Raw genomic sequence first — 24,010 nt, forward strand, 5'->3', positions numbered from 1 at the left:
AACTATTGAGTGCTTTTTGTGCTCATAACATATCAGAGCAGTGGATGGGGATAAATTAGTGTTTAACTATTATTTAGAAGCTAAAATCACATGTGAAAAAGACTAATTTCCTGGTTTTCAAAATATTTTGTAAATACTTAAAGAAACAATACAAAATTTCAGTTCATCCAGGGCATAGTTTGGATCTTTGAATATTTTACAGTTTATTTCAACTCGATAAACACTTTATTAATGCCACGAGGTTCTTTTTTGTAGGACCATGGTTACGTGGTAACCAGCAGGTGGGCGGAACCCTCTTGGGAAACTAAAACCCACACCCAGTATAACTCGGATTACCTGATTAACTCAATGAGCAGCCTAGTTTTGCCTTTGTGAAAAACACAAAATAAACTTCAAAACTGAATATATATTAATCTTAACAGACTTTGTATTTGGCCTCTGGGGACATCAAATTGAAAAAGTAAATCGGTCCCAGGTCCAGCCAGGTCTTACCATGGGACTACAGTAATAGCTTATTCCCTATATGAGAAATTCACTATATTAGGTAAAAAAATAATCGATCAATAACATTTAACAGCATATATTCTAGACAATCTAATAAATATGAATAAGAAATTAGCTATCAATATCTACATAGCCATAGAAATAACCATCACTGTAGGCATAACTCATGTCAGCGCTCCGTGTCTTGCATCGTCTGCCGATGGGTTCCAAGTCATTATAGCAGTGGGGGAAGACTTTATCAACAACTTTTTTGGCTTCATCCATCCCAACATTTCGAGCCACCATCACAGACCACATAGCTTTGGACTTAACACACTCCTGAAATGATAACAAGTTCTTTGTAATACTTGTCATTTAATCAGAAGATTCACAATTTTACTCAATTGTTGTATAACGATTGACCACTTTAAAATCAAATTGAGGTAGCTATTCACAAACTAAATTTTATACCCCACAGCAAACTCTACATACAAGGCTTACACAAAAGGCGAATACCTTATTTGGATTTGAGGTACTGATAATATATCAAGAAATACAAATGTCACCAAATTTATAATAAATTTAGAAAATCATATCACGAAGCATCGTCATACAAACCTCATCATTGCGACCTTACCTCAAAGATATGACCTAAAAAAATCAAACTGAAGAAAATATGATCATTGACGACATAAACCAATCTTTAAGAGGTCTCTCTATGAAATACCAACACATGAAGATACTGGACTTGCATCTTTTCCTAAGTCGCCGACACCATACCTCTCACGGCTTGCACCTAAATAAATCAGGGGAAAAGGTAGCAGACTGCCTCAAGGGACATTATAGTATCCGACAGAGTGATTAATCTGGACTCAAGAACAAGAACAAATCAATTAAAAAATAACTGTACAACACCTTCTATCTTGGATACTCAGAACTCCACAGAAATGGCAGGTTCATAAAATAAATCATCTAACTGCCCTCAAACAGCGTCAGGGCCTCAGTTAATACTGAAGTAACTGTCAATCCCCAAAAAGTAGTTCCAGGACATTGGCTATATAGTGAGGTGATGACAAAGTAGGGGCAAGTATGGAATACTTCATATATGCCACTTCTACATCCTGCTCCAGTGTCACACACACCCTTCTATACCCAAGTTCATCAGATAGCTCCAATCTGTTTACTGCCTACACAACTACTACCTTCTCAACATTGGACTTCAGCAGCCCCGAGTTCATGGCGGGGAAGTTTGCATGACCATCCCAATAGCAAGGAGTTCTTTGATCAAGGTTCCAGTTCTGCAACTGTCTAGCCACTTGTTATTTGTTAACCAGTCAGATGTTCACATATGTAGAAAGAAATGTATTTGTAACAAAACCTGTGAAGGTCTCGTAGCTTTAGATGAACTAGATCGAATGACAGTCAACAAAATAACTCAAAGCTAGCAAATGAAATATTTGTGACACCTATCTGAAAATTACTCCTGAATCAAATGAAATAATGAAATGTTTAACCCTAGCAGTGGCCAACGATCGTAATACGCTCGTTTGACGTGACGCCTAGAATACTACTGTTCTACCACTAACAGTTCTGTACTGCCACTAGCAGTAGTATGGGCAACATTTTTTTATAATCAACTTATAATCAACTCTGATGTGATCAATATATATATAGCATTCGAAAGATCACATTCTGAACTTTCATTTTATTATACAGTGTGTAAATTAAGTCTGGCACACATTTTTTATCTTTTTTTCTATAGTAGATAGAAGAAATCAATTTGCGGGATTGATAAATAACAAATGTTAGGCACTTTTTCATCATTTTGAAAAAAAATTCCCCTTAATGGTAAGGTGGGGGTGGGGGGTAACTAAAAATTTTTAAATGACAACCCCCATCTTGTGACCCCTCATTTTAAAGGTCATTCGAAGACAAATCCAAAGATGTGTCTGAAAAAATATTTTTTGCACCCTATCCAAGATGGCGGTTTAAAATGTACTTAGGGTTGAACGGGTAAATTAAGTATGGCGCACATTTCTTATCTTTTTTACTCTTTGTACATACAAGGAATTAATTTGCGGGACTGAGTAAGAACAAATGTTTGGCACTTTTTCATCATTTTGAAAAAAAATTTCCCTTAAGGGTAAGGTGGGGGTGGGGGGTAACTAAACATTTTCAAATGACAACCCCCATCTTGTGACCCCTCATTTTAAAGGTATTTGGAAGACAAATTTAACGATGTGTCTGAAAATTTTTTTTTTTTGCATCCTGGGGGTTGTTTTTTTTCAGTCACATCTTTGGATTTGTCTTCCAATGACCTTAAAAATGAGGGGTCACAAGATGGGGGTTGTCATTTGAACATTTTTAGTTACCCCCCACCCCCCCTTACCCTTAAGGGAATTTTTATTTTCAAAATTTGTAAAAAGTGCCGAACATTTGTTACTAATCAGTCCCGCAAATTGATTTCTTCTATCTACTAAAAAAAGATAAAAAATGTGTGCCAGACTTAATTTACACACTGTATAAACAAACCCTGTAGCAGGTGTATAACAATGTCACGACGATTGGAAATCAAATGAATTTTTGGTGCGGCACGACTTTTGCAGCTGACACTTGGGAACTGTCAAAACACAACTTGTTTGGCATTACCCTGCTCGGGTAATTTTCGTCTTGGGATGTTGTGGGTGGTACCACTGGATAGCCATTGATTTTATCTTCATAGTAGTATTGATATTTAAAACGAAATATTGATTGCACAACAGGCACGATTTTATGAACACAGCCGTTTTCAAAATTTATAACAAATGGCTTACTAATTATAATGAAATAAAATAAAATATATAATATAATGTATTTTGTTATGAAAAACTGACGAGTCATATGTTTCCTGGTGATGTATCACAATTATATAAATTCTATGTGACAAATAAACATTTAATTTGATTTCAATTCAATCAAATCTATTGAAAGGGAATGACACGATTTGTTGATTATAACACAATAACACAACTTAAACAGCTTGAGTGCTTGGTTAACTCCAACAGACTATTACCATACAATTTCATGGCCAAGATCTATTTTAAACCAGCAAGAGCGTTAGGACAGGTACTTTACAAAAGCTAAACTGACACTAGGCCGATTGATAGAAATTCTGTACTAAGCCATGAAAAAAAATTTCAGCAGCCAACTGCATCAACCGGCCTTGCTGAAGTTTAAATACAAAATTATATTAAATGATGACTACATCAGTACCTAGTTAAAAGTAATAAAACTTAGTATGTTGTGAGTCAGAAGTGGAATGTTCGCAGAGAGGTCTTTGCCTAACATCCACTCACCCCCTGCCGACACTGCCGTGCCAAGGCTAAGTGCAGCTTAGATGTAAATACATCTGTGATAATGACTTAAAAGATTATTTGGATAGGGGGGCGGGGCCCGGTGAACAATCTTGCGAGGAGGGGGGCCCGGGTTCACAGCCACTTCTCCCACAATTGGAGAACTAGAAAGGAATTGCCTTAAAGCCCAGAAGTGTTTAATGAGAGAGAAAAAGGTGATCAAGGGGCCTGGTGCCAGATCGGCTAAAGTAAGATCAGCTAAAGTAGAACCTAGCACAAACCAGAAGAGAGCTCAAAAAGGAAATTCTCAAGTCCATGAAACGCTGTTGGAGAGAATGAGCTTATAGCACTCTGATAGCGTCAATGAGCAACCTTAAGGCACTGAATACCAGGTTGTTATGAAGAAAATGGTGCTCCCACTCCCCCCCTCACAATGTCATCTGAGATAGGACTGGGTATAATCAGCACTTCGTTTCCTAAACATAGGACAGTATCCTATGAAAAGATAGCTGCTACAAAGATTCCACTTTTTACCGAAGAAAAGCTAATGGTAGCCTGCAAAAGAATGAAAATATAATACCTTGATTTATAAGTCAACCTTGATAACAAGTTGTATTTCTTAATCTCCATGGGAGACTGGTTATTGAGGTTCTACTGTATACAGGGTGAACTCAAGGAGGACCCAGGGAGGATTGGGAGGTTGGGATATCGGAAACGGTAAGAATTAAAGAAAACTTTTTTGGCAGTTAAAAATAAAAATTTAGTTTTTTGAAATTCAGCAGCCATTTTCCAATATGGCAGCCAACTTTGAAAATTTCTTATGAAACACCTATATTTTGTTATGTTTTCGGATAGAACATGCAATTTAAAAACTTTCTTATACCTGACATTTTTTCCATAAACCCACTCGTTTAGGAGTTACAGCCTATGAAAAAATAACCTCCGGTGTACATTTTGCATCATGTAGCTTCTAAACGAGTAAGTTTAGAGCAAAAATGCAAAAAGTAAATAAATCTTAAACATGCATCAACATTCCAGAGAGATCACAAAATACAGTTTTCCATTTTTCAAGTTTGCTGCCATTTTGGAAAATGGCCGACATTTTTGGAATGTGGATGCAATTTTAAATCTTATTTACTCTTCGAATTTTTGCCATACAGTATACCATAACACCATATAAAACCATAATATAGATAACAAATATTGATTCCATTCAGTGCTGGATTTAAGGTATTTGCGGCCCTAGGCCAAATTAATTGAGCGGCCCCCAACCCTGTGGTAGAATTCCCTCTAATAGCGGTGAAATCATTAGAATCTCCCACAGTCATCATCATCATCGTCACCAGCAATCGTGGATAAAATCGTGAACATGTCCCTCGGGCCAAAATCACATCATATTGCCACCCACGATCGCAGAATAATCTTGAACACTTACCCTTAAACAATGGAGACATATAGATATTATCGTCACTTACACCCACGACTGCGGCAAAATCTTGAACATCCCTTTGGGCCACAATCAGGGGGACATAATCATTGACACTCTCTCAACTACGGCCAAATCAGGGATCTACAGACCACAATTGTGGGATATTATCATCGTCACTCACGGTCGCGGAGAAATCGCGAACACTTACCCTAAATCAAGGGAATATTGTCACCGACCGACACCCGCAACTGGGGCAAAATCATGAACATCTCCCACGGGAACATCATCATCGCCACCCGTGACCACGTAAAATCATAAACATCCCTTTGGACTGCAATCACGGGGACATAATCATTGACACTCAAGACTACGGCAAAATTCGGGATATCTCCTACAGGCCACAATTGCGGGACATTATCATCGCCACTCACGGTCGCGGAGAAATCCCGATTACTTACCCTAAATTCAGGGAATATCGTCACCAACACCCACAACTGCAGAAAAATGATGAACATCTCCCGTGGGCCGCAATGCCGGGGATATCATTATCGAATATCGTGACCGCGGCAAAATCATGAACATCTACCGCGGGACACAATCACGGAGACATCATAATCAACAACCCCGGCTGCAGAAAATCATGAACATATCCCTCCGGCCGAGTCGTGGCAAACTGATGGTCAAAAAATTAAAATTTGTTTGTACTGAAAAAATATTTCTGTCAATCCTCTGCCCCCCCCCCCTTTATTCCCTTTGTTTGCGGCCTAATCGGCCTAGTGGTAAATTCGGCACTTATTCTATTGTTTCAAAAATGGCCACCATTTTCCAAAATTGCAGGGAAATTTGAAAATAGGAAAACTGTATGTTATTGTATTTTTAGAATCTAGATGCAATTTTACGACTTTTTTAAGACTCTTTGCATTTTTGCTCTTAACATACTCATTTAGGAGCTACATGATGCACCGCAAGTCATTTTTTTCTTAGTTGTAACACGCTGTAACTCCTAAACGAGTAGCCTCAGTGAAAAAATGCCAAGAGTAAAATGTTTTTAAATTGCATTTACTTTCTAAAACAATCATAAGTATAGGGTCTTCAATAAGAAAAAATAAAGTTGGCGGCCATATTGGAAAAATGGCGGCTAAAATTATTTTTTTAACTTGGCCAAAATTGTTTTAATAAAAAATTTAAGGCAGTTACAATTTAACATTTTGTTATATCTTTTATAACTTTTGAATAAAATAGCTGGCACACTTATATCAATCACCCTGTATTGAGTTGTGCATTAGTAACCTACCTGGTGTTGAGCTCTGATATTGAATGGACTAGCGTCACCCTGAATCATCGCACTTATGAACCCACAATGTGTCAGGTTGGCTGCTCTGATCTCTGTACAAGCGAGGTGCTCTAAATTCCTGAAGTCCAGTTTGTGACGACAATAATCAAACATGTGGATCATCTCATGTGTCAAAACACCCTGAACCATCTTCTCACTCCGTGTTCTATTCTGACAGATAACAACCTAGAACACAAAATACAACTACTGATTGTTTGGAAAAAACAGAAGCTGTTTGATGTAGCCAGGGTGTCCAAAAAGTTCCGGGTCGGTTAAATATTTTTTGAAATATTTAAAATATAGTTAAAAAACTGTGCACAAAGTTACTGGATATAATCCTACTATCCTACTAATATTATAAATGAGAAAGTTTGGATGTATGGATGTATGGATGTATGGATGTATGTTTGTGACAAGTGAACGCGAAAAATACTGGTCGGATTGGGCTGAAATTTGGCATGATGATAGCTCACATTCCCGATTAACATATAGGCATATTCTTATTTCAAAAATCCTTTCGGGCTCCGCCCCAGTGGCTCTGGAGTTTCCCATGTTAACCTTATGAGAAATTGAATTAATGAATCTTAACAGCTGTTTCAATTAAACAAGTTGGTTCTGTTCTATGATGTTCAATAGCATTAAAGTTACAAGGATTACCAACAGGGTGCAGCACTATTATTTCTTTTACATTTATGACAACAGCTAATTTGCAACCAAAAGGTGAGTGAGCGTAGCGAACGAACTTCAACCTGGAGGCGAGTTAGCGTAGCGAACGAGCTAACCTGAAGGCAAGTGAGCGCAGCGAACGAGCTCCAACCTAAAGGTGAGTGAGCGTAGCGAACGAGCTCCAACCTAAAGGTGAGTGAGCGTAGCGAACGAACTTCAACCAGGACGTGATTGAGCCATGCGAACGAGATCATCTTGAAAATTAAGAAGTTAAACGGGGCAAAGCCCGCGGGTTACAGCTAGTAATATTATAAATGAGAAAGTATGGATGTATGTATGTTTGTGACAAGTAAAGGCGAAAAATACTGGTCGGATTGGGCTGAAATTTGGTGTGATGATAGCTCACATTCCCAATTAACATATAGACACACTCTTATCGCAAAAGTCCTTTCGGGCTCCGCCCCAGTGGCTCTGGCTGGAGTTTTCCATGTTAACCTTATGAGTAATCTATAATATTAAAACGAAACAGGGTTTTTTATTTCACGATTCTGAATCAACCACTTGACGGATTTTCATGATTTTTGTGTTGAAAGAAAGATAATTTTGAGAACTAGGGAATGTCGAAGCTATAATTTTAGTTTAGGGTTTCAGTTTTTTATAAGTTAAGTTTTAATTTTTTTAAAGTCTAGCAGCCGACGCTAGCAATTTAAAGTATTTTCAATGCTGGTTTAACTAACAGCTGGTTTATAACTGTCATTGAAATGTTTATGTTACGAGTTGTTTGTTTACATAAATATTGTTCGTTGGTGTTTGCCTACATACTATTTCACTTTAAAATGTAGGTAGTTTTCCCCTACCGTGAAGGATCTGCGTTATCAGGAAATGTGTGTTTTTGAACTAAACATTTCAAACACTTGCGTTTAATCAAGTTTTGTCGTAAATGCAATCTGTGTAAGTATTTAGTTTATGCATTGCAAATTTCAACTTATATTTGGGAAATATTTTTTCAGCAGTTTATCGCTTAATTGTTTAAGATATAAGTGGTTTACGTGTTGATACTTTTTTCTGTATGTTTGAATGTGAGTGTGTCGGCATACTAAAATTTTGGTTAGTAATGAAAGCGTCAATCGGTGTAGTAGGTCACTATAAAACTGTCAAATAAACTGCAGCAGAAACCAAAGTCGAGTCATACCATACCAACTATCCCCGTAGTACTGATGATTCAGAAACTTGGGCACTGACCAAAGAACCGAAAAACCTTAATGTTGGATTAGATAATAAAGTGCAGAGGAAATATACAGACCAGTTCAAGATAACGGCCCAGAGGTCGAAATAAAAAAGAACAGAGAGCTAAGAGAAATGTGTTAACATCCAAATATAGGGATGCTTTCCAGAAGTAGGTAAATCTTGGATGGACAGGCTCTGCATAAACTTTTAAAAAGTATATTCCAAGGAGTACCACACGATAGACGGGAAATATCAAGTTGTGAAATGCATCCTCAGACTGGGATCTAAATTTTGAAGAGGCAGGTGATAGAAGAGAATTCTCATAAAAGTTTCAGTGGTCACGGAGGTAAGATAAGGTACGGTAAGTACATAAGTAGTACAGTATGCAATTAGAGGTGGCATGTAGCTACTCTACTCAAAACTAGTGTGAATCGGTCGCCAATCTCACTTCAAGATTTTTCAAATCGACACAAATGCTGTTTTATGGTAAAATTCTCGGATTTAAAATGCATATCGCCATATTTTAGGTCTATATTCGAATGAAATAAATAGGTGGCCACGTTACATTTGTTTGTAAGGTGATCTTCCCCATAAAACTGCCAGAATTTTGTGGCTATGCGTGTAAACTAGATGTTCTGAATTATTCCGTTTTAGTTGACAACTTGATTCCTGTACGTAGGACGGGCCACCAGCTCGTCATATTTAAAAGGAATAAAATAGTTTCGTCAGCTGTTTCAAATACACAAGTTGGTTCTATGGTATTAAATAGCATTAACAGTCGTTCAAAGACTTAAAATGGCAGATTCAAGAAATCTTTGAACATGTGTAATTTTTTACTAAGTTAATTGTTATTTTGAGCTCAAATTTGCGGCATTGTATTCTAATAAAGCCCTTTAATTTGATGTGCATTTCGACCTATGGTTTTGATTTTCTGCAGACTTCTGGCGGGCGCCCCCCTGAGGAGGTGGCGTATAACATCATTGCAAAATCAATGCATCTTTGAATAGCTGTCATTTTTAACTCAGTTATCCATTTAAGTTCGGGTTTGCGGAATTGTATTCTACCAATAAAGACCTTTTATTTTATATACATATCAACCTATGCAATGCTTACATTTAAGATTTTCTTTTGACTCCTATCGGGCCGTCCCCCTGAGGAAGTAGAGCGGATCACTGAATATGTGATAAAATAGATTTTTGTGTCCAGTAACTTTGTGCAAAGTTTGTTAGCTCTATTTTAAATATTTCGAAAAATATTCAACCGCCTCGGGTTTTTTTGGACATTCTGTACATTAAATATTAGGATTTTAAAAAATTTCAATTATTTGATTTGCACTTTTTTATGCTGCAACCTGGAAGGTATACAGGAGAACCCTGGTTAATCGAAATAAAGGGGGAAGAGCCGTTTCCGATAAGCAATTTTTTGTTTAACCCCTCACATGCTAAAAGTAGACTTTCTTTCTTTCTTTGGACACCTCTACCAAGTTTCTACGCCCAGCCATTCTCTCAAATTAGTGGAGACAAAGTTTCAAATTAAATATTTAAAGTCGAGATCACACAAGTTTGCAGTTGAGGGAGGAGCCTATTTACCATATGTTTTGGAATCAACCAATGAGAACAGTGCGGTGTTGCCAAATCTAATAATACCAACTGATTTGAAAATATTGCTTTGTATATTTTAATTAGTGTTGTCAATGGACGATGTGGCAACGTCGCACTAGCCTTGTCTTGTGATTGGCTGCCACCAACTGCAAACTTACGTGGTGCCGACTGTAGATTCCCCCGTGTTAATCATATGGGAGAAAACCCAACTTTGATGGAAGATCCTGCCCAAACTACATAATAAAGATTTAAAAATGAAAAACACTTATCAAAACTACAGATCAGGGCCATTTTTTTACACTTTTACTTTAATCATTAAAATTAGGCTTAGCGTATTATATATATCTGAAAAAACAAACAAATTATACGTCTAATAACACCAGTAAAAATATATTTACACTTAAACTGTTGAATCACACGATGGTAAATACATATGAAAGATGGTAAGTGGTGATCGATTTCGATTGGACACTCCAATCATCATCAGACCCGATAGGCGAATGACCCAACATAATAATTTGTTTGTTTTTCAGGTAATTACTTGTACGATGCTGATCAAGAAGTTATTCATTATATATATAGATATATGTAGGCTATGGGAAAATAAATTAGAAAATAAAACTCTTCAGAGCATTCTACAACTTACTTACTTCACACATCAAAAATCAGAACAAAAAACAAACCTTCTTTTTTTCACCTTTCAAACATTCATTCAAGGGTCTGACTTAGGGGAGGTACGAATGAGGCATTTAGTTCAAAATTCCTCCGTGAACAGCGCTGTAGTAGAGAGCACTTTGGCAATGAAGGTTTACTAATCGCAAAAATAGTCCTGTTCATAAAATAAAATTATAAATGTCTCAAATTCAATTTTATTATTTTTAAATTATAAAATTAAACTATCATAACCTAACCGAACTAACCAAACTTGCTGATAAAGAAATAATACAACAAAAGTTTAGTAATCGGAAAAATAATTCTGTTTATTAAATAAAACTAGAATTTGCTCAATTAAAATTTTGTAATGACTTAATAATAAAATTAAACTGTAATAACCGAACCAAACCAACCAAACTTGCTGATAATAAAAAAATCTTGGACAAAAAGTTAATGTTACCAGCAGGATTCGAACCCGGGACCTACAGTATATCAGCCCGGCACGCTAACCATTAGACCACCGAGGCCGATGTCTACTGACCGTTTTGTTACGGTAATGGCGTTCCCTCAGCTAATAAGAAGCCCACAGCTGTCATCGTAGCCTCTTCTATACCTCCCCTGAGTAAATACCTTCATTCAACTCTACCAACTATTAGTCACCATGACAACCAAAATATCCAAAAATGTAAACATAAGCAAACTATTAGTCAGCTGATGCTAGTTCACAACTACACGCCCATGTGTCCTTGAACACGATAACTTAAGTAATTATTTTTTCAATTTTGATGAAATTTGGTTTGAAGGTGTAAGGCAGGATCAACTTGATTGAGTTCCCGAACCAGCCTGATTGGACCATGGGAACGGGGTTTTACGGGGTGTTTTATGGGGTAAAAATTGGTTTTTCTAATTTTTTACCCTCTAAACACAAAATTGCCCTCCCCTTTAGTCTCAAGCTCTATAGGGGAACCGAGCCTCAGGTATAGGGCGGGTCGCAGGTGGCGGATAGCGAACGCTCAATCAGATATGATGGACAGCTGCGAATAAGGGGTAACCCGAATAAGCAGTCCCGGACCGAGGCGGCAGCACCAGAGGGCGTGGGAGGGTGATCTGTGGCGGGGTCAAACTCAGCAAGTCCACATGAGCCCGATGACAGTGCTGTGTCATGGCGAGGAAGTGTCGCCATAAAATAAGCACTGCCCGTACTGCCTTGTACGATAGGGTTTGGATCCCCAAAGGCTAAGAGAAGGACACTCTGATGTAACACCGAGGTCAGGTTGGGATCTTGGAGTTGTGGTGGAAGCCACCAACCTACGAGAAGGCGACTCGGAAAATAAACCCCTGGTCCTCCAGGTTGGGGGTTGGACGTTGGGCCGACAACCCACTCTGGAAAAAACAACTGTTACGAATCATAGAACTAAAGCCTCGGAAACCGGACTGGAACAAATGGAAAAGACTAGGATACGCACAAAGGACTTACGAATGGGCACATGGAATGTTAGAACATTAGCTGTGCCTGGTGGCTGTGATATATTAGATATAGAATTAAGTCGATATAATCTAGATATAATAGCTCTACAAGAGACCAAATGGCCTTAGGCAGGGAAAATCAACACCAAAGAATATGTGATATATTATAGTGGTACAGACAATGAGTCTGTGATAGGCTTCACGCCAATAAATAAAAGAGTGTGCAATATTAGAATAAGTGGAAAATTTAAAAATCTATCCATTAAGTATTTATGCACCAACAGAAGAAGCTGACGATGAGGATAAAGAAAGTTTCTATGAAATATTAGAAGAAGAAATAAATAAACTACCATGCTACGATATGAAATTAGTCTTAGGAGATGCTAATGCAAAGGTAGGGAGAGAGGAGATGTGGGCAGAAGTAGCAGGAAAGGAGAGTCTTCATGAAACCACAAATGAGAATTGGCTTAGGCTCCTAACGTTGGCTAGTTCAACGAGCATGAAAATTAGCAGCACAATATTCCCTAGAAAACAAATTCACAAAGCGACTTGGTCATCTCCAGATGGAAGAACTGCGAATCAAATCGACCATGTGCTAATAGACAACAGACATGCTAGTAGCATTATGAATGTGCGAACAGTACGAGGAGCAGAATTTGGGACCGACCATTATTTAGTACTTGTTAATCTAAGACAAAGAATAGCATTAAAAAGGAAGAAAACATCAAAAAAGGAAATCTTAGACACAGAGAAATTGAAGTTACCACAAGTACAAAAGGAATTCAGGATTAAGCTAGAAAATAGGTTTGAAGTACTGGCCGGTGAAATCGCAGAACCACCTATAACAGAACCAAATCTTGTCCAAAAACAATGGAAGAGAATTCAAGGAGAGGTTAACAATACACTTAAAGAAGTGTGTGGTAAGAAAAAGAAGACTAAGAAAAATCCATGGTTCTTGGACGAGTGCCAAACTTTGGTAAACAGAAGAAGAGAAATCAAGATAAAATGGATTGCAAGCAGGAGAGCTGACAATAAAGAAGAGAAAAGGAAATCAGAGCAGCTTAGAGTAGATAACTGTTAAATTAACAGAAATACAAAACAAATGCTTAGAGCATGTAAAAGAAACTTTCTGAAGCAAAAACTGACCAAAGCAGAAAACGACAGAACCACTAACAACGCCAGGGATTTTTATAGAACAATTAGATTTTTCAAAAGTGGTTTCTCTGCAAGAACCTATGGAGTTAAAAATAAAAGGGGAAATGTAGTAGTAGATAAAGAATCAGGCATTAAAGTATGGAAAGACTATTTTGAAGAACTTCTAAACTGTGATGGACCGACAATTAGAGACATAGAAGAAAATCTAAGCTACCACAACGTTGAACCAAATGTTTTACCACCCTCAGAACAGGAAGTAGAAGAAGCAATTAGGTTACTCAAATGCAAAGAAATTCATAGCCTTTTAAACAAATGTATGGAATAATGAAATAATACCAGAGGAGTGGGCAGAAGCGATAATAATCCCATTACATAAGAAAGGTGACAAACAGTCTTGCTCAAACTACAGAGGTATCTCACTTCTAAACACAGTATATAAAATATTCTCAAAAATTCTATTAATGAGACTAAATCCGTACACAGAATCAATAATTGAGGATCAACAAGCCGGCTTTATGAAAGGTAGATCGACAGTAGACCAAATATTTTTGCTTAAACAGGGAATCTCAAAATATTATGAATATAATAAGAGTTTTTATGGGATATTTATTGACTTCAAGAAAGCTTACGACAGCATTGATCGAAGGACCTTATATAGGAAAATGGAAAAACATGGCATACCTAAAAAGTTAATAAAATTTACAAGATTATGTGTTGACGAATCAAAAGCGAAAGTAAAGGTAGATGGAGACATGTCGGAGAGCTTTAGTATAAATACAGGAGTGAGACAAGGGGACGGGATCTCCCCCACTCTTTTCAACATAGCGATTGAAAAAGCTCTACAAAAAGTAAAAAATCTAAAGAGAGGCCTAAAATTGGGTGTAGACTTAAATGTCATGGCCTTTGCAGATTATGTGGTGATATTGGCTGGTAAAATTGGTGTCCAATTTGGTAAAATATTGGTGATAAAAGTCAGAGGATTTGTGTTTTCTAGCCTACAAGTTTATTCAAGAATGTAAAAAAGTGGGTTTGGAACTAAATAAGGAAAAAACCAAAATAATAAAGTTTGGACGACATCCCATCAATAGAGGCACCAATTTTAACACGTTCGCTACTGAGTGTCGCATATATGCGACGCCGCGGTCATTGCCACAGACCAAGGTATACATTTGAATCTTACACATAGACCGGCTGTCACTTGGATAACAGTACACACGAACCACGGGCGAAAACCCGTAAAACAGTGATCATTTACATTGTAATACGCTTCAATCGTGTTCGTAAAGAAATTATTCTTGTTTTTTGTATTTTTTATAACCTTTTGTAATGTCGCATATTTGCGACGCCCGGTCTACAGCGAAGACAATAGTGAAAATTATCATAGTTTTCTTGAAATAGACTAAACGCCGCATATATGCGACGGTTAATTTTTTTGTGTTTTGAGGTGAAAGTAAGTAAAAAAATAAACAGATTTTTCAAGAACAGTTTATAACTGAACAAATATAAAAGCTACATAGGATAATGCAGCATACGTACTGCATACATACATACAGTGATGCAGAAAAGTAAAGACCAGTTTTTCCAACTATAATATGACGTCACCAATCATCATATCCACAGACCAAGCGACGCAGTTGTGCGTCAGACATCTCTGTAGACCACTGCAGGGAAATCAGTGCCTTCAAATAGACCACTACAAAGATATAAGCATTTTAATAACATTAGAACCCCGACGCAAATATGCGTCGTCAGTCTATTTTAATTTGACTAGCCGTCGCATATATGCGACGGCAGTCTATGGGTGGAAACCGGCCGTCGCATATGTGCGTCGCTGGTCCATGTGAATGGAAAAATTCGTACTATTGCAGTAGCGAACGTGTTAATATAGCCAACTATTTAATTGAGCCAGTAGAAAGCTTTAAATACTTAAGAGTTACTGTAAATAGCTTTAACATAGAAGATACAGAAATATTAAGTAAGTTAGCAAATGCCAATAAATGTTTACGTGTATGTATGAAGCTCCTGTCATCAAAACTCCTATCATCTGATACAAAAATAAGAATATATAAAACCATTATTCAACCAGTGTTATTGTATGGAAGCGAGACCTGGGTCCTACCCAAGAAAAATGAAGGACGCTTGATTGTTTTTGAAAACAAGGTCCTAGGAAAAATATTCGGCCCAGTAAATGATGAAGGAGAATGGCGGATTAGAAAAAACAGAGAGCTACGAGCGTTATACCAGGACCCTGATATAATAGCTTTGATAAAGGCAAAAAGATTAGGTTGGCTAAGTCATGTATTGCGAAGGGAAGAAGGAACAAGACTGAAGGACGTATGTTCTGCTGTACCAACTGGAAAGCGTCCACTGGGTAGACCAAAAATGAGATAGTATGACCAAGTTAAGAGAGATGTGAGTCAGTGTGGAGGGACAGTGGAGATGGCATCGGACAGAGAAGCGTGGAAGAGGCTGATCTACGAGGCGAAGAATCAACTGCGATTTGTAGCGCCCCAACAGTAAGTAAGTAAGTAAACACAAAATTTCCCTCCAGACATTTTTAAAGAGCTTAAAAAAACAAATAATTTAGTATATCAAAGTGTTTTTGTACAACTATTGGTTACGGAGAAATTCATAAAATTGTAATTTTAAAATTCCCATGTTATTCTTATGGAGAATATTGTGAAACGTAGTAGTTTGCTTGTTTATGGATATACTTTCAAACTTGGTAAATTTATTTATCTTTATATATTTAAAAAAAATTTGGTTTTTCTTTTCTGAGTTCGTTTGGCTCTTCTACACGACCGATTTTCATGATTGAAGTCTCAAATTAAAGATATGCACGCACAGATTTGCCATCAAGCATCAGCATATGTTTATCTATAATTCCACTCGGCGTATACGTAAACGAAATTTGCTCCCCATGTATTTCTTATGGGAGTTAAATTTGATATCTCTTTTTCGAGTTCGTTTGGTTTTTCTACCCGACCGATTTTCATAATTGAGGTCTCAAATTGATGGTATGCACGCACAGATTTGCCATCAAGCATCGGCATATATTTATCTATTATCCCACTCGGTGTATAGGCCTACGTAAACAAAATTTGCTCCCCATGTATTTCTTATGGGAGTTAAATTTGGTTTTTCTATTCCGAGATCGTTTGGCTCTGCTACCCGACCAATTTTCATAATTGAGGTCTCAAATTGAAGGTATGCACACCAAGTTATCACATCAAGCATCGGCAAATATTTACCTACTGTATTACTCAACTAAAACACATAATTTGATTTGATTTCGAATTCTTACTTCAATTTAATATGCATTTCACCAGTTATAATTATATAATCCTATATAAACTACTATATATAGTACTATATATAAACTATATATAGTTTAAGAACCTTTAGTGAAATACCAGCTTTCAATTAAGCTAATCGTTATTCAAATCAGATGAGTTTCAGCAAGCAAACGCATGGTGAACAACCAACATACAAATTATTTTTCATAAGGTTTTTCTATGATTAAAAATATTATGTTTTTCCCAATGTTTTAGACTCAAAATAATCAGTAAACTATAGGCTTTAAATTGAGCTATTGATCGTTTGAATCAGTTAACCTTGTTTTTGTTTACTTTCGGGCCAAAAAACGTCATTTGTTGATGTTTATGATCCATACCGGGTCTTTTCTAGTATTCGTGAACCCTAGTTGCATTGTAAGAAGAAATTATTGTTAGTCTTAAGTCTTAAGCAGTCCCCCAACAGACTTAAGTCCCAGCAAACACCAAGGGTTGATACCCAAATTCTACTAAAGGTACACTAAATGTTAATTAAAAATCCTAATTAAGATATAAAACAAAGTATAAAAACTACTTGATTAAGTACAAGATTACTAATATAACTTTTCGTTACATATGTTTTTTGCCTTGAATGTAAAATGAGTGAGTGTGTGTGTGTGTGTGTGTGTGTCACAATCAAAATTAGAAGTTGTAGGTGGGCGAACCACACTAATACCAGGACAACTCAGTGAAATGTGGCTACAGTCCTCGTTAGTCTAGTTGGAAACTTCCAACAGGTGAATATGATTCTTAAAAAAACTTGTTAATGCTGCACTCTGGAACAACATTTATACAATAAAATACAAAAACTAAAAATATGTAGGCAGATCAGTAGCACGAAACCTTAACATTACTACTTAGGTTTCAGTCTGTAACAAATAGTCGTTATATGTTCTTCGTGTCCAATGTCTATGTACACTTATACTTTTGGAGCAATTAATTATAGTTGGGTAAAATATTCATAGTGCTAAGCTAACAATATACAGTTGCCGGATCGATCCAAAGAAATGTCACATGTCACAAACGTTTGTTCCTATACGCTCAAACCAGACCAAGCAGAAACCCGTTGAAGACAAATTCATAAAGGAGAAATAATGTCATGAATTTTACTGTGTTTATATTTGTTTGTTTTAATCCATATGCCAATTTGTTTACCTGTTGTTTTCTCTACGTTCACGTTTACAAGTTTACTTCTACTGAAAATATTCAATTCAATTATCAATCATTGGAATGAGGACGCCACCTATGTGCATATTTAACCCAAATACATGAGTGAAGGGTGGCTGTAGAATGGAGTTTTGTGATCTGACTAAGATCTGCTCTTTCATTTATAGTCATCATTTATTTAGGCTAAATCATAATATAATAATCATAATATAATTTATTTAGGTCCAATGACCATAGACAGCGATCTTCTATTTAAGAAAATTTAATTTAATGGCTCTACCACTTAAGCTACTGTAGGAGCTAACCATGGCCTACACATATTTAAACAAATCATCATAAATAGAGCAATATTACGTAGTACGGTTACTCAGGAACTTATTTTTTTCTTTTTTAAGTGGATTCTTGGTGGAATAAATTACAGGTTACATACACCTAGTCACAAAGTTGTGTATTTTAATGTGACTGAAATATCTCTTAATACCTATACTTAGTAAAATAATAGTTTAAAATAATAGCCTATTTTACCTGATTTGTTAAGGGATCATAGCCTCCATTGACCTCTGGACCACACCATTCACAAGCAAAATGTCTTCTCAAGTCCACATCACTTAACAAAAACATTTAATATATTATTAAAATTTTCAAAGTATTACATGGACAGAATATGCTGTATAATCAAGTTAATGTCGGTATTAATGAAAAATGATATCGGCCTACTTTCACCACAATTTGGTTTGAAGCCTTAACACATTTGCTTCGACACCTCAGTTTTAAAAATGAGCTACCGGTACTAGAAAGAAATACATTTCAACCACCAGGTATAAAAGTTTAGAACTTTATTTTTAGACTTCCCAGACACCATTTTACCCTATACAACAAGTCCATTGTATGACGGGCTGAGATTGTGCAATGTGCTTTTATGGTCTCCTCTAATACAAGGCCCTGGCATCGGTGGCAACGTCGCACCAGCTGGCTTAGCGGTGGGGCACACGGGACGGGAGGGACGATGGCTAACATAGTGTCAGCGTTTGCCGCTAGAATCGCTAAGTTGAAAAATTTAAATCAGGCTAATTTTATAGTTTTTAGTTATAAAATTAACTTTTTAATTATAAAATTAAACTGTCATAACTGATCATAAAAAAGATATAAGATAAAAATCAAATAAAGCAAAATCTGTGACAAAAAGTTAATGCCCTGAGAGGTTTCGCACTTGGGACCTCCTGCTCACTAGTCTAATGCGCTATCAACTATGCCACGAACACCGCTGGAACCACATCGTCTCGTTACGGTAATCGTGTTGCCTCAAGAGAAGATATTAGCCACTATAGGTATGACGTCACCACACCTTTAGCCATCATCCCTCCCGTATGCCCATCCGGCTGGCTTAGACCATGACAAAGCTGTTTGTGTATCTTAGGCCTTGTTGTTGTTGCTATGGTAATAATAAACATGTAAACATAAACATTTTGCAGACACTCCATTATAAATTAGTGCAATTTAGTGCTGTTACATTAGACCTGGAGTGTAACGTTGCCACTATACTCTCTCCAGGTCATTACAGAATCATGGTAATACCTGGACCTGGGACCCATTTTCTTTTTCGTTTTGAGGTCAACATGGAAGGATGCAAGTCAGTACTTACTCCCATAGAGAAGCTCATTGCTCAAAAACCAGGGACAGCCTCCTATTTTCCATACCAATCGGCAGTTGAAGCCCTACTTTATGTTGTCCAAGGTACCCATTTTTACATTGCATTCAGTGTAAGTGTTCTGTCACGTCACTTAGAAAATCCTACACCAAAGGATGTCACACAAGCAAAGCGTGTTATAAGCTATTTGGCCGGCCCTGTGGGCTAGAAAATAGTGTACCAATCTAAGCCTAAAACACTCTAGTAGAGGGCTATAGTGACGCAGACTTTGCGGGTTGTCCAACTACAATGCGTTCAACTAGTGGAGTTATTAAGTGTGCAGCTATCAGTTGGCTTAGTCTTCCACAGGAGTTAGATGCAGATTAAACTTGTGAAGCTAAATTCATTGCAGTTAATTTCAGTTTAAAAAAAAGTCTGGATTTCTAGTTTGTTAAAAAACTTAGAAACGATTATCTGCCGTTCCTATTCTAAAAGTCGACAATGAATCAGCAAGGAAACTCTGTAAAAACCTCGAGTTTCACTTTCATACAAAGCATATTCAGTGGAAGTATCTATTCATTTGAGACAGGATAAATATAATGTATGCTGACTGTAAAGCATGTTGGTACGGAATATTAACTAGGTAATAGATATAGGCTACTGACAAAGCCTATAGCCTACCTCGATTAAGACTTCAAGTCCTGCGAGAAAATCTTGGACTCTTGGCATGACTATGCAAATAAGGGAAAGTATTGAAAATGCCTGCCTTTTGTTATTTGTAATAGGCCTAGTCATACTACAGATAATAAGAATGTATATTTATTATCAGCTGTCTGTTTTGTTGGTCAAATTTTGTTTCACGTTTTTTAAATATTTGAGAAATACATTTGCTTGTTCTATCGTTTAAATTTGTTTTTACATTCTTATTATAGGCTAACTATACTCACCCTAAACACCATCCACCCTGTAATTCAAGAGTATTGAGCTCATGTTTATCAATATTTACTGTGTATGAGTGCGTGTGACAACCAGAACTTTGAAAATACTTAATTTTTGTGATCTTAAAATAGCCTAAAAAGAAAAGGTAGGTGATCAGTTAAATAATAGTTATTATTCCAAAACTTGAGCAATAGAAAACAGAATACTTACCAACCGGAGGATTTTAATGCTCCAACCATCAGCTTGACCAGCTTACCTACCAGCAAATAAAAATAAACAACTATTCCTGTATATATTTTGGGATGGAACAAGAAAAGTAGGTAGGTAGGCCTATGTAGTTATCAACGAAGTATAAATTTTAACGTTATCAGCTTATCACTGAAGATTTATCAATCTACAAGAGTGACAAACCATTATTTACATCCAACAATCACATGAAACTAATAGCCTAGATGGAGAATGAGTGGCGTGACGTCAAGCAATGGTATTTCACGTTTCTGCAGCAAGATGAGTGCAACTGCTGTTGGCCGAAACGAGCGCTACAGATAAAAACAATTCAATTTCAATTAATTTATTTTACGCATGCAAAAATTTTTGAACCCTGCAGTGCCCTATTTACCTCTCTAGCTTCAAGCTTTGAGATGAAAACTCAATTGCATTCCTACATGAATCTAATATCATTTACAAATACATAATATCAATACATTTTGTTTCTGGTTTTCAAATAACTTTAGAGAACCTGTGCAGCTCAATGAGCCGCATAGTATGAAACATAAAGTCGAGGAAAACGTTGTTAGGCCTATGCTTAAATTCGAGTAATTCTAGTTACCACATCTTAGAGCTGTTCGATACTTGTTAGAAACAAAAGAAACTAATTTTAAATATCTGAATTTGCGTCGTCAAGGTTCACCTACATTATTTCTGCTCTCAGTTTTAACTGAAAACTTCTAATGAATGCTAAACGCTCTGCTTCAATTTAAGTTAAAATTTTACGTAGAATTTTCATTGATGTATACAAACAACAACAAATGTCATGCCATTTGAGTAATTATGGATCGTTGGACAGTACAAAACCGTGCATTTTGCATTGAAGGCTATTTTAATCATAAGTAAAAGAGTATTTGACAAAACATGAGACGTAATCTAAGGTCACCTTGATTGAGCTTCTGTGCAACAACCTGATTGTAGGGATGTAAATTAGAATAGCCTAGTCATGTAAAATATGATGTAAACTGGTCCTAGAAACACCTAAAACAATAGTACTTAATGTTAACTTGCCGATTTTCTTGGACTTCGGAGAGAACACATTCCCAAACTCTTTTACGATGTTCTCATCTGTACGTACACACTTTGACCTCCCCGGAGGTTTATTCTTGTTAGTTCTTAAATTAAACACCCATCTCAAGATAGGCATTGAATTCCAAGAGGGAACCGCACCATGGTGACGTACGATGAAATTATTTCAAAATAAGTTAACCGTAAGTTAAAATCACACTCTTTTTTTGATAGGTTTAAATTCAATACAAAAGTCACGGTGTTGTACTGTCCAACGATCCATGATTTCTCAAATGGCATGACATTTGCTGTTGTTTAATACAATAATGAAAATGTTACGCATAACAACAGCTGATTGACATTTGTTTAAAAATGATTGTTATTTATGGACCACTCCATCTCGGTCAGTAAGCTGCACAGGTCATCTCACGTCCTACCCCAAATACCTAGGCCTAGTTACCGATAGTTATACCATTCCTACCAAAATTGCAATAGAGACTCAATGATGTGTAGGCCTAACTCTAACCTAGGCCTACGTTGGGCAAGCTTCTGGTTTAAGTAAATTACTTACTTCTTAAAAAACAGTTGTATACATTTATTTCGCAGTGAGTTTTCTCTTGAGCCAAACGTCCTTCGCCAAACATCATTTGACTTAAACTGGCTTTAAACCCTCCTTTTCTTTCGGGATAGAGATCATAACCCCACTTTTGTTTCTCTCTAATTTCATCATCTGTTGGTCTTTGCAATTCCGGCTCCTTATTTTCAGTCATGATACACTAGGGTTAACGATATAAGTTGACTAATAAACTAAAACAAATAAGCAGGGCAGGACTAAACAATAACTAGACGTTAGTGTTTGTAGTTCTCTAGTCTATAAACATTCGAACATAACCTCAAAGTTAAAGTTTCAAAAAATAAAATACAGAGTCGTCTGCACCATAGAGATAAAAAAAATGGGACTTTTGGGTTCAGGCAGATTATTGTGATTAACACCATAGATTAAACATGCTTTATCTATGTTAACCACTAAGCTATAATAATAACAACTGGGGCCCATTTCATAATAAACTACAAGTTACAAATTACAACTTGTAGCTTGTAATTTCCATTAGATTTGCATTGGGCGATCAGCTGATTTATATTAGTTTGTACATTATTATGAAATGGGCCCCTGGAGTGACCCGGGGCTATAGAATACAGGAGTAACCACTCTGTGTTTAAAAACGTCCCGCTGTTTTGCTGGTTTTGTTTCAGTTCAGAGTTTCATGTTGTTAGGTTGGCCGTGTGATCGGTTGGTGGGACTCGTCAAAATTAGAGGCAAGATCAAGATGGCGTCATCCTGTTGTTTTGTTGATAGTAAAAAAATAAGGGCTAAACCTAAGAATAAACCAATATCTCCAAAGGAAACTTGACTATTTTCACCATTAATCATAGCTTGAAAAGAGGTAAATAAGTTAGTATTTATTTACTATCTTAAACAAGTTATAGTGTTTTAAAATAACTTTAAATACAAAATAGGTTTTAACGTGCAATAACTTAAATAAGTTGTTGATACAAGTCCTTGAAATAACGGATAACCCAAAACAAATAGTATGGTTAGGTTAGAATGAATTGGAATTTGACAGCATAATCAGACGGCCAACCTAACAACACGAAACACCGAAAACAAACCAGCAAAAAAAGTGGCATGCAAGGTAACCTTCTTGGCATAGAAGGTTCTGCAGGTAACCTTCTTTTTGATTTGCATGAAGTTGCCTAAAAAAACAACAACAACATGCAGCTACTATGTCTAAAGATTACACTGTTATTCTGATAGGAGGCACAAATAACATTGTAAACGGACTCTGTACTGATTTCACAGTGGGGCTGGGTGATTCCCTGATGGGTTCGTTGTCTGGACCGAGGATTGTCCTGGTTGGAGTTCTGTTAAAGGTACGATCATCCCATCCCTAAATACAAAAATCTCTAGAGTCCGCAATCTCCTTCTAAAAATTCTTTCTGGTCAACACAAAAATACGTCCTTTGTATGTATTGAATACTTTCAGAGTAATCATTATACCCGACATGACATGGACTGCATTTTAATCACGAAGGAACGCTACGTTTGTGTCTGCGTTTGTGTAACGTTCTATACAGGGTGTCCCATAAGTAAAGTGCCAAACTCTGGGAATAGGTTCTATGGGTCAAAATAAAGAGAAAATCAAGAATAAAGTTTTTTTCAAAAACGCTTCGTTTACCAGATATCCGCCATTTTGTATTTTTTACTAAATAATTTATATCTTCTGATTTTTTCAACCGATCCTTATAAAACTCGGTAAGTATG

The 24,010-nt window shown here is 36.6% G+C and overlaps 1 protein-coding gene across 1 annotated transcript; it reads right to left on the reverse strand.

The window, feature by feature from the left end:
- Window positions 1-564: 564 nt before the first annotated feature.
- On the reverse strand, window positions 565-22,640 carry LOC128982859 (mitochondrial inner membrane protease ATP23 homolog). The gene is made up of 5 exons (XM_054401903.1): window positions 22,259-22,640; window positions 20,623-20,668; window positions 18,372-18,453; window positions 6,539-6,763; window positions 565-822 (listed from the first exon to the last, which is right to left on the reverse strand). The coding sequence occupies exons 1-5, from the start codon at window positions 22,455-22,457 to the stop codon at window positions 616-618; spliced, it is 759 nt and encodes a 252-aa protein (XP_054257878.1). The 5' UTR covers window positions 22,458-22,640; the 3' UTR covers window positions 565-615.
- Between the last annotated feature and the right edge of the window lie 1,370 nt (window positions 22,641-24,010).

The sequence above is a fragment of the Macrosteles quadrilineatus genome, unplaced genomic scaffold (assembly GCF_028750875.1).
Source record: "Macrosteles quadrilineatus isolate MER2022 unplaced genomic scaffold, UCM_ALF_1.0 Scaffold_1__1_contigs__length_201487025, whole genome shotgun sequence".
In the NCBI taxonomy this organism is placed as follows: Eukaryota; Metazoa; Arthropoda; class Insecta; order Hemiptera; family Cicadellidae; genus Macrosteles; species Macrosteles quadrilineatus.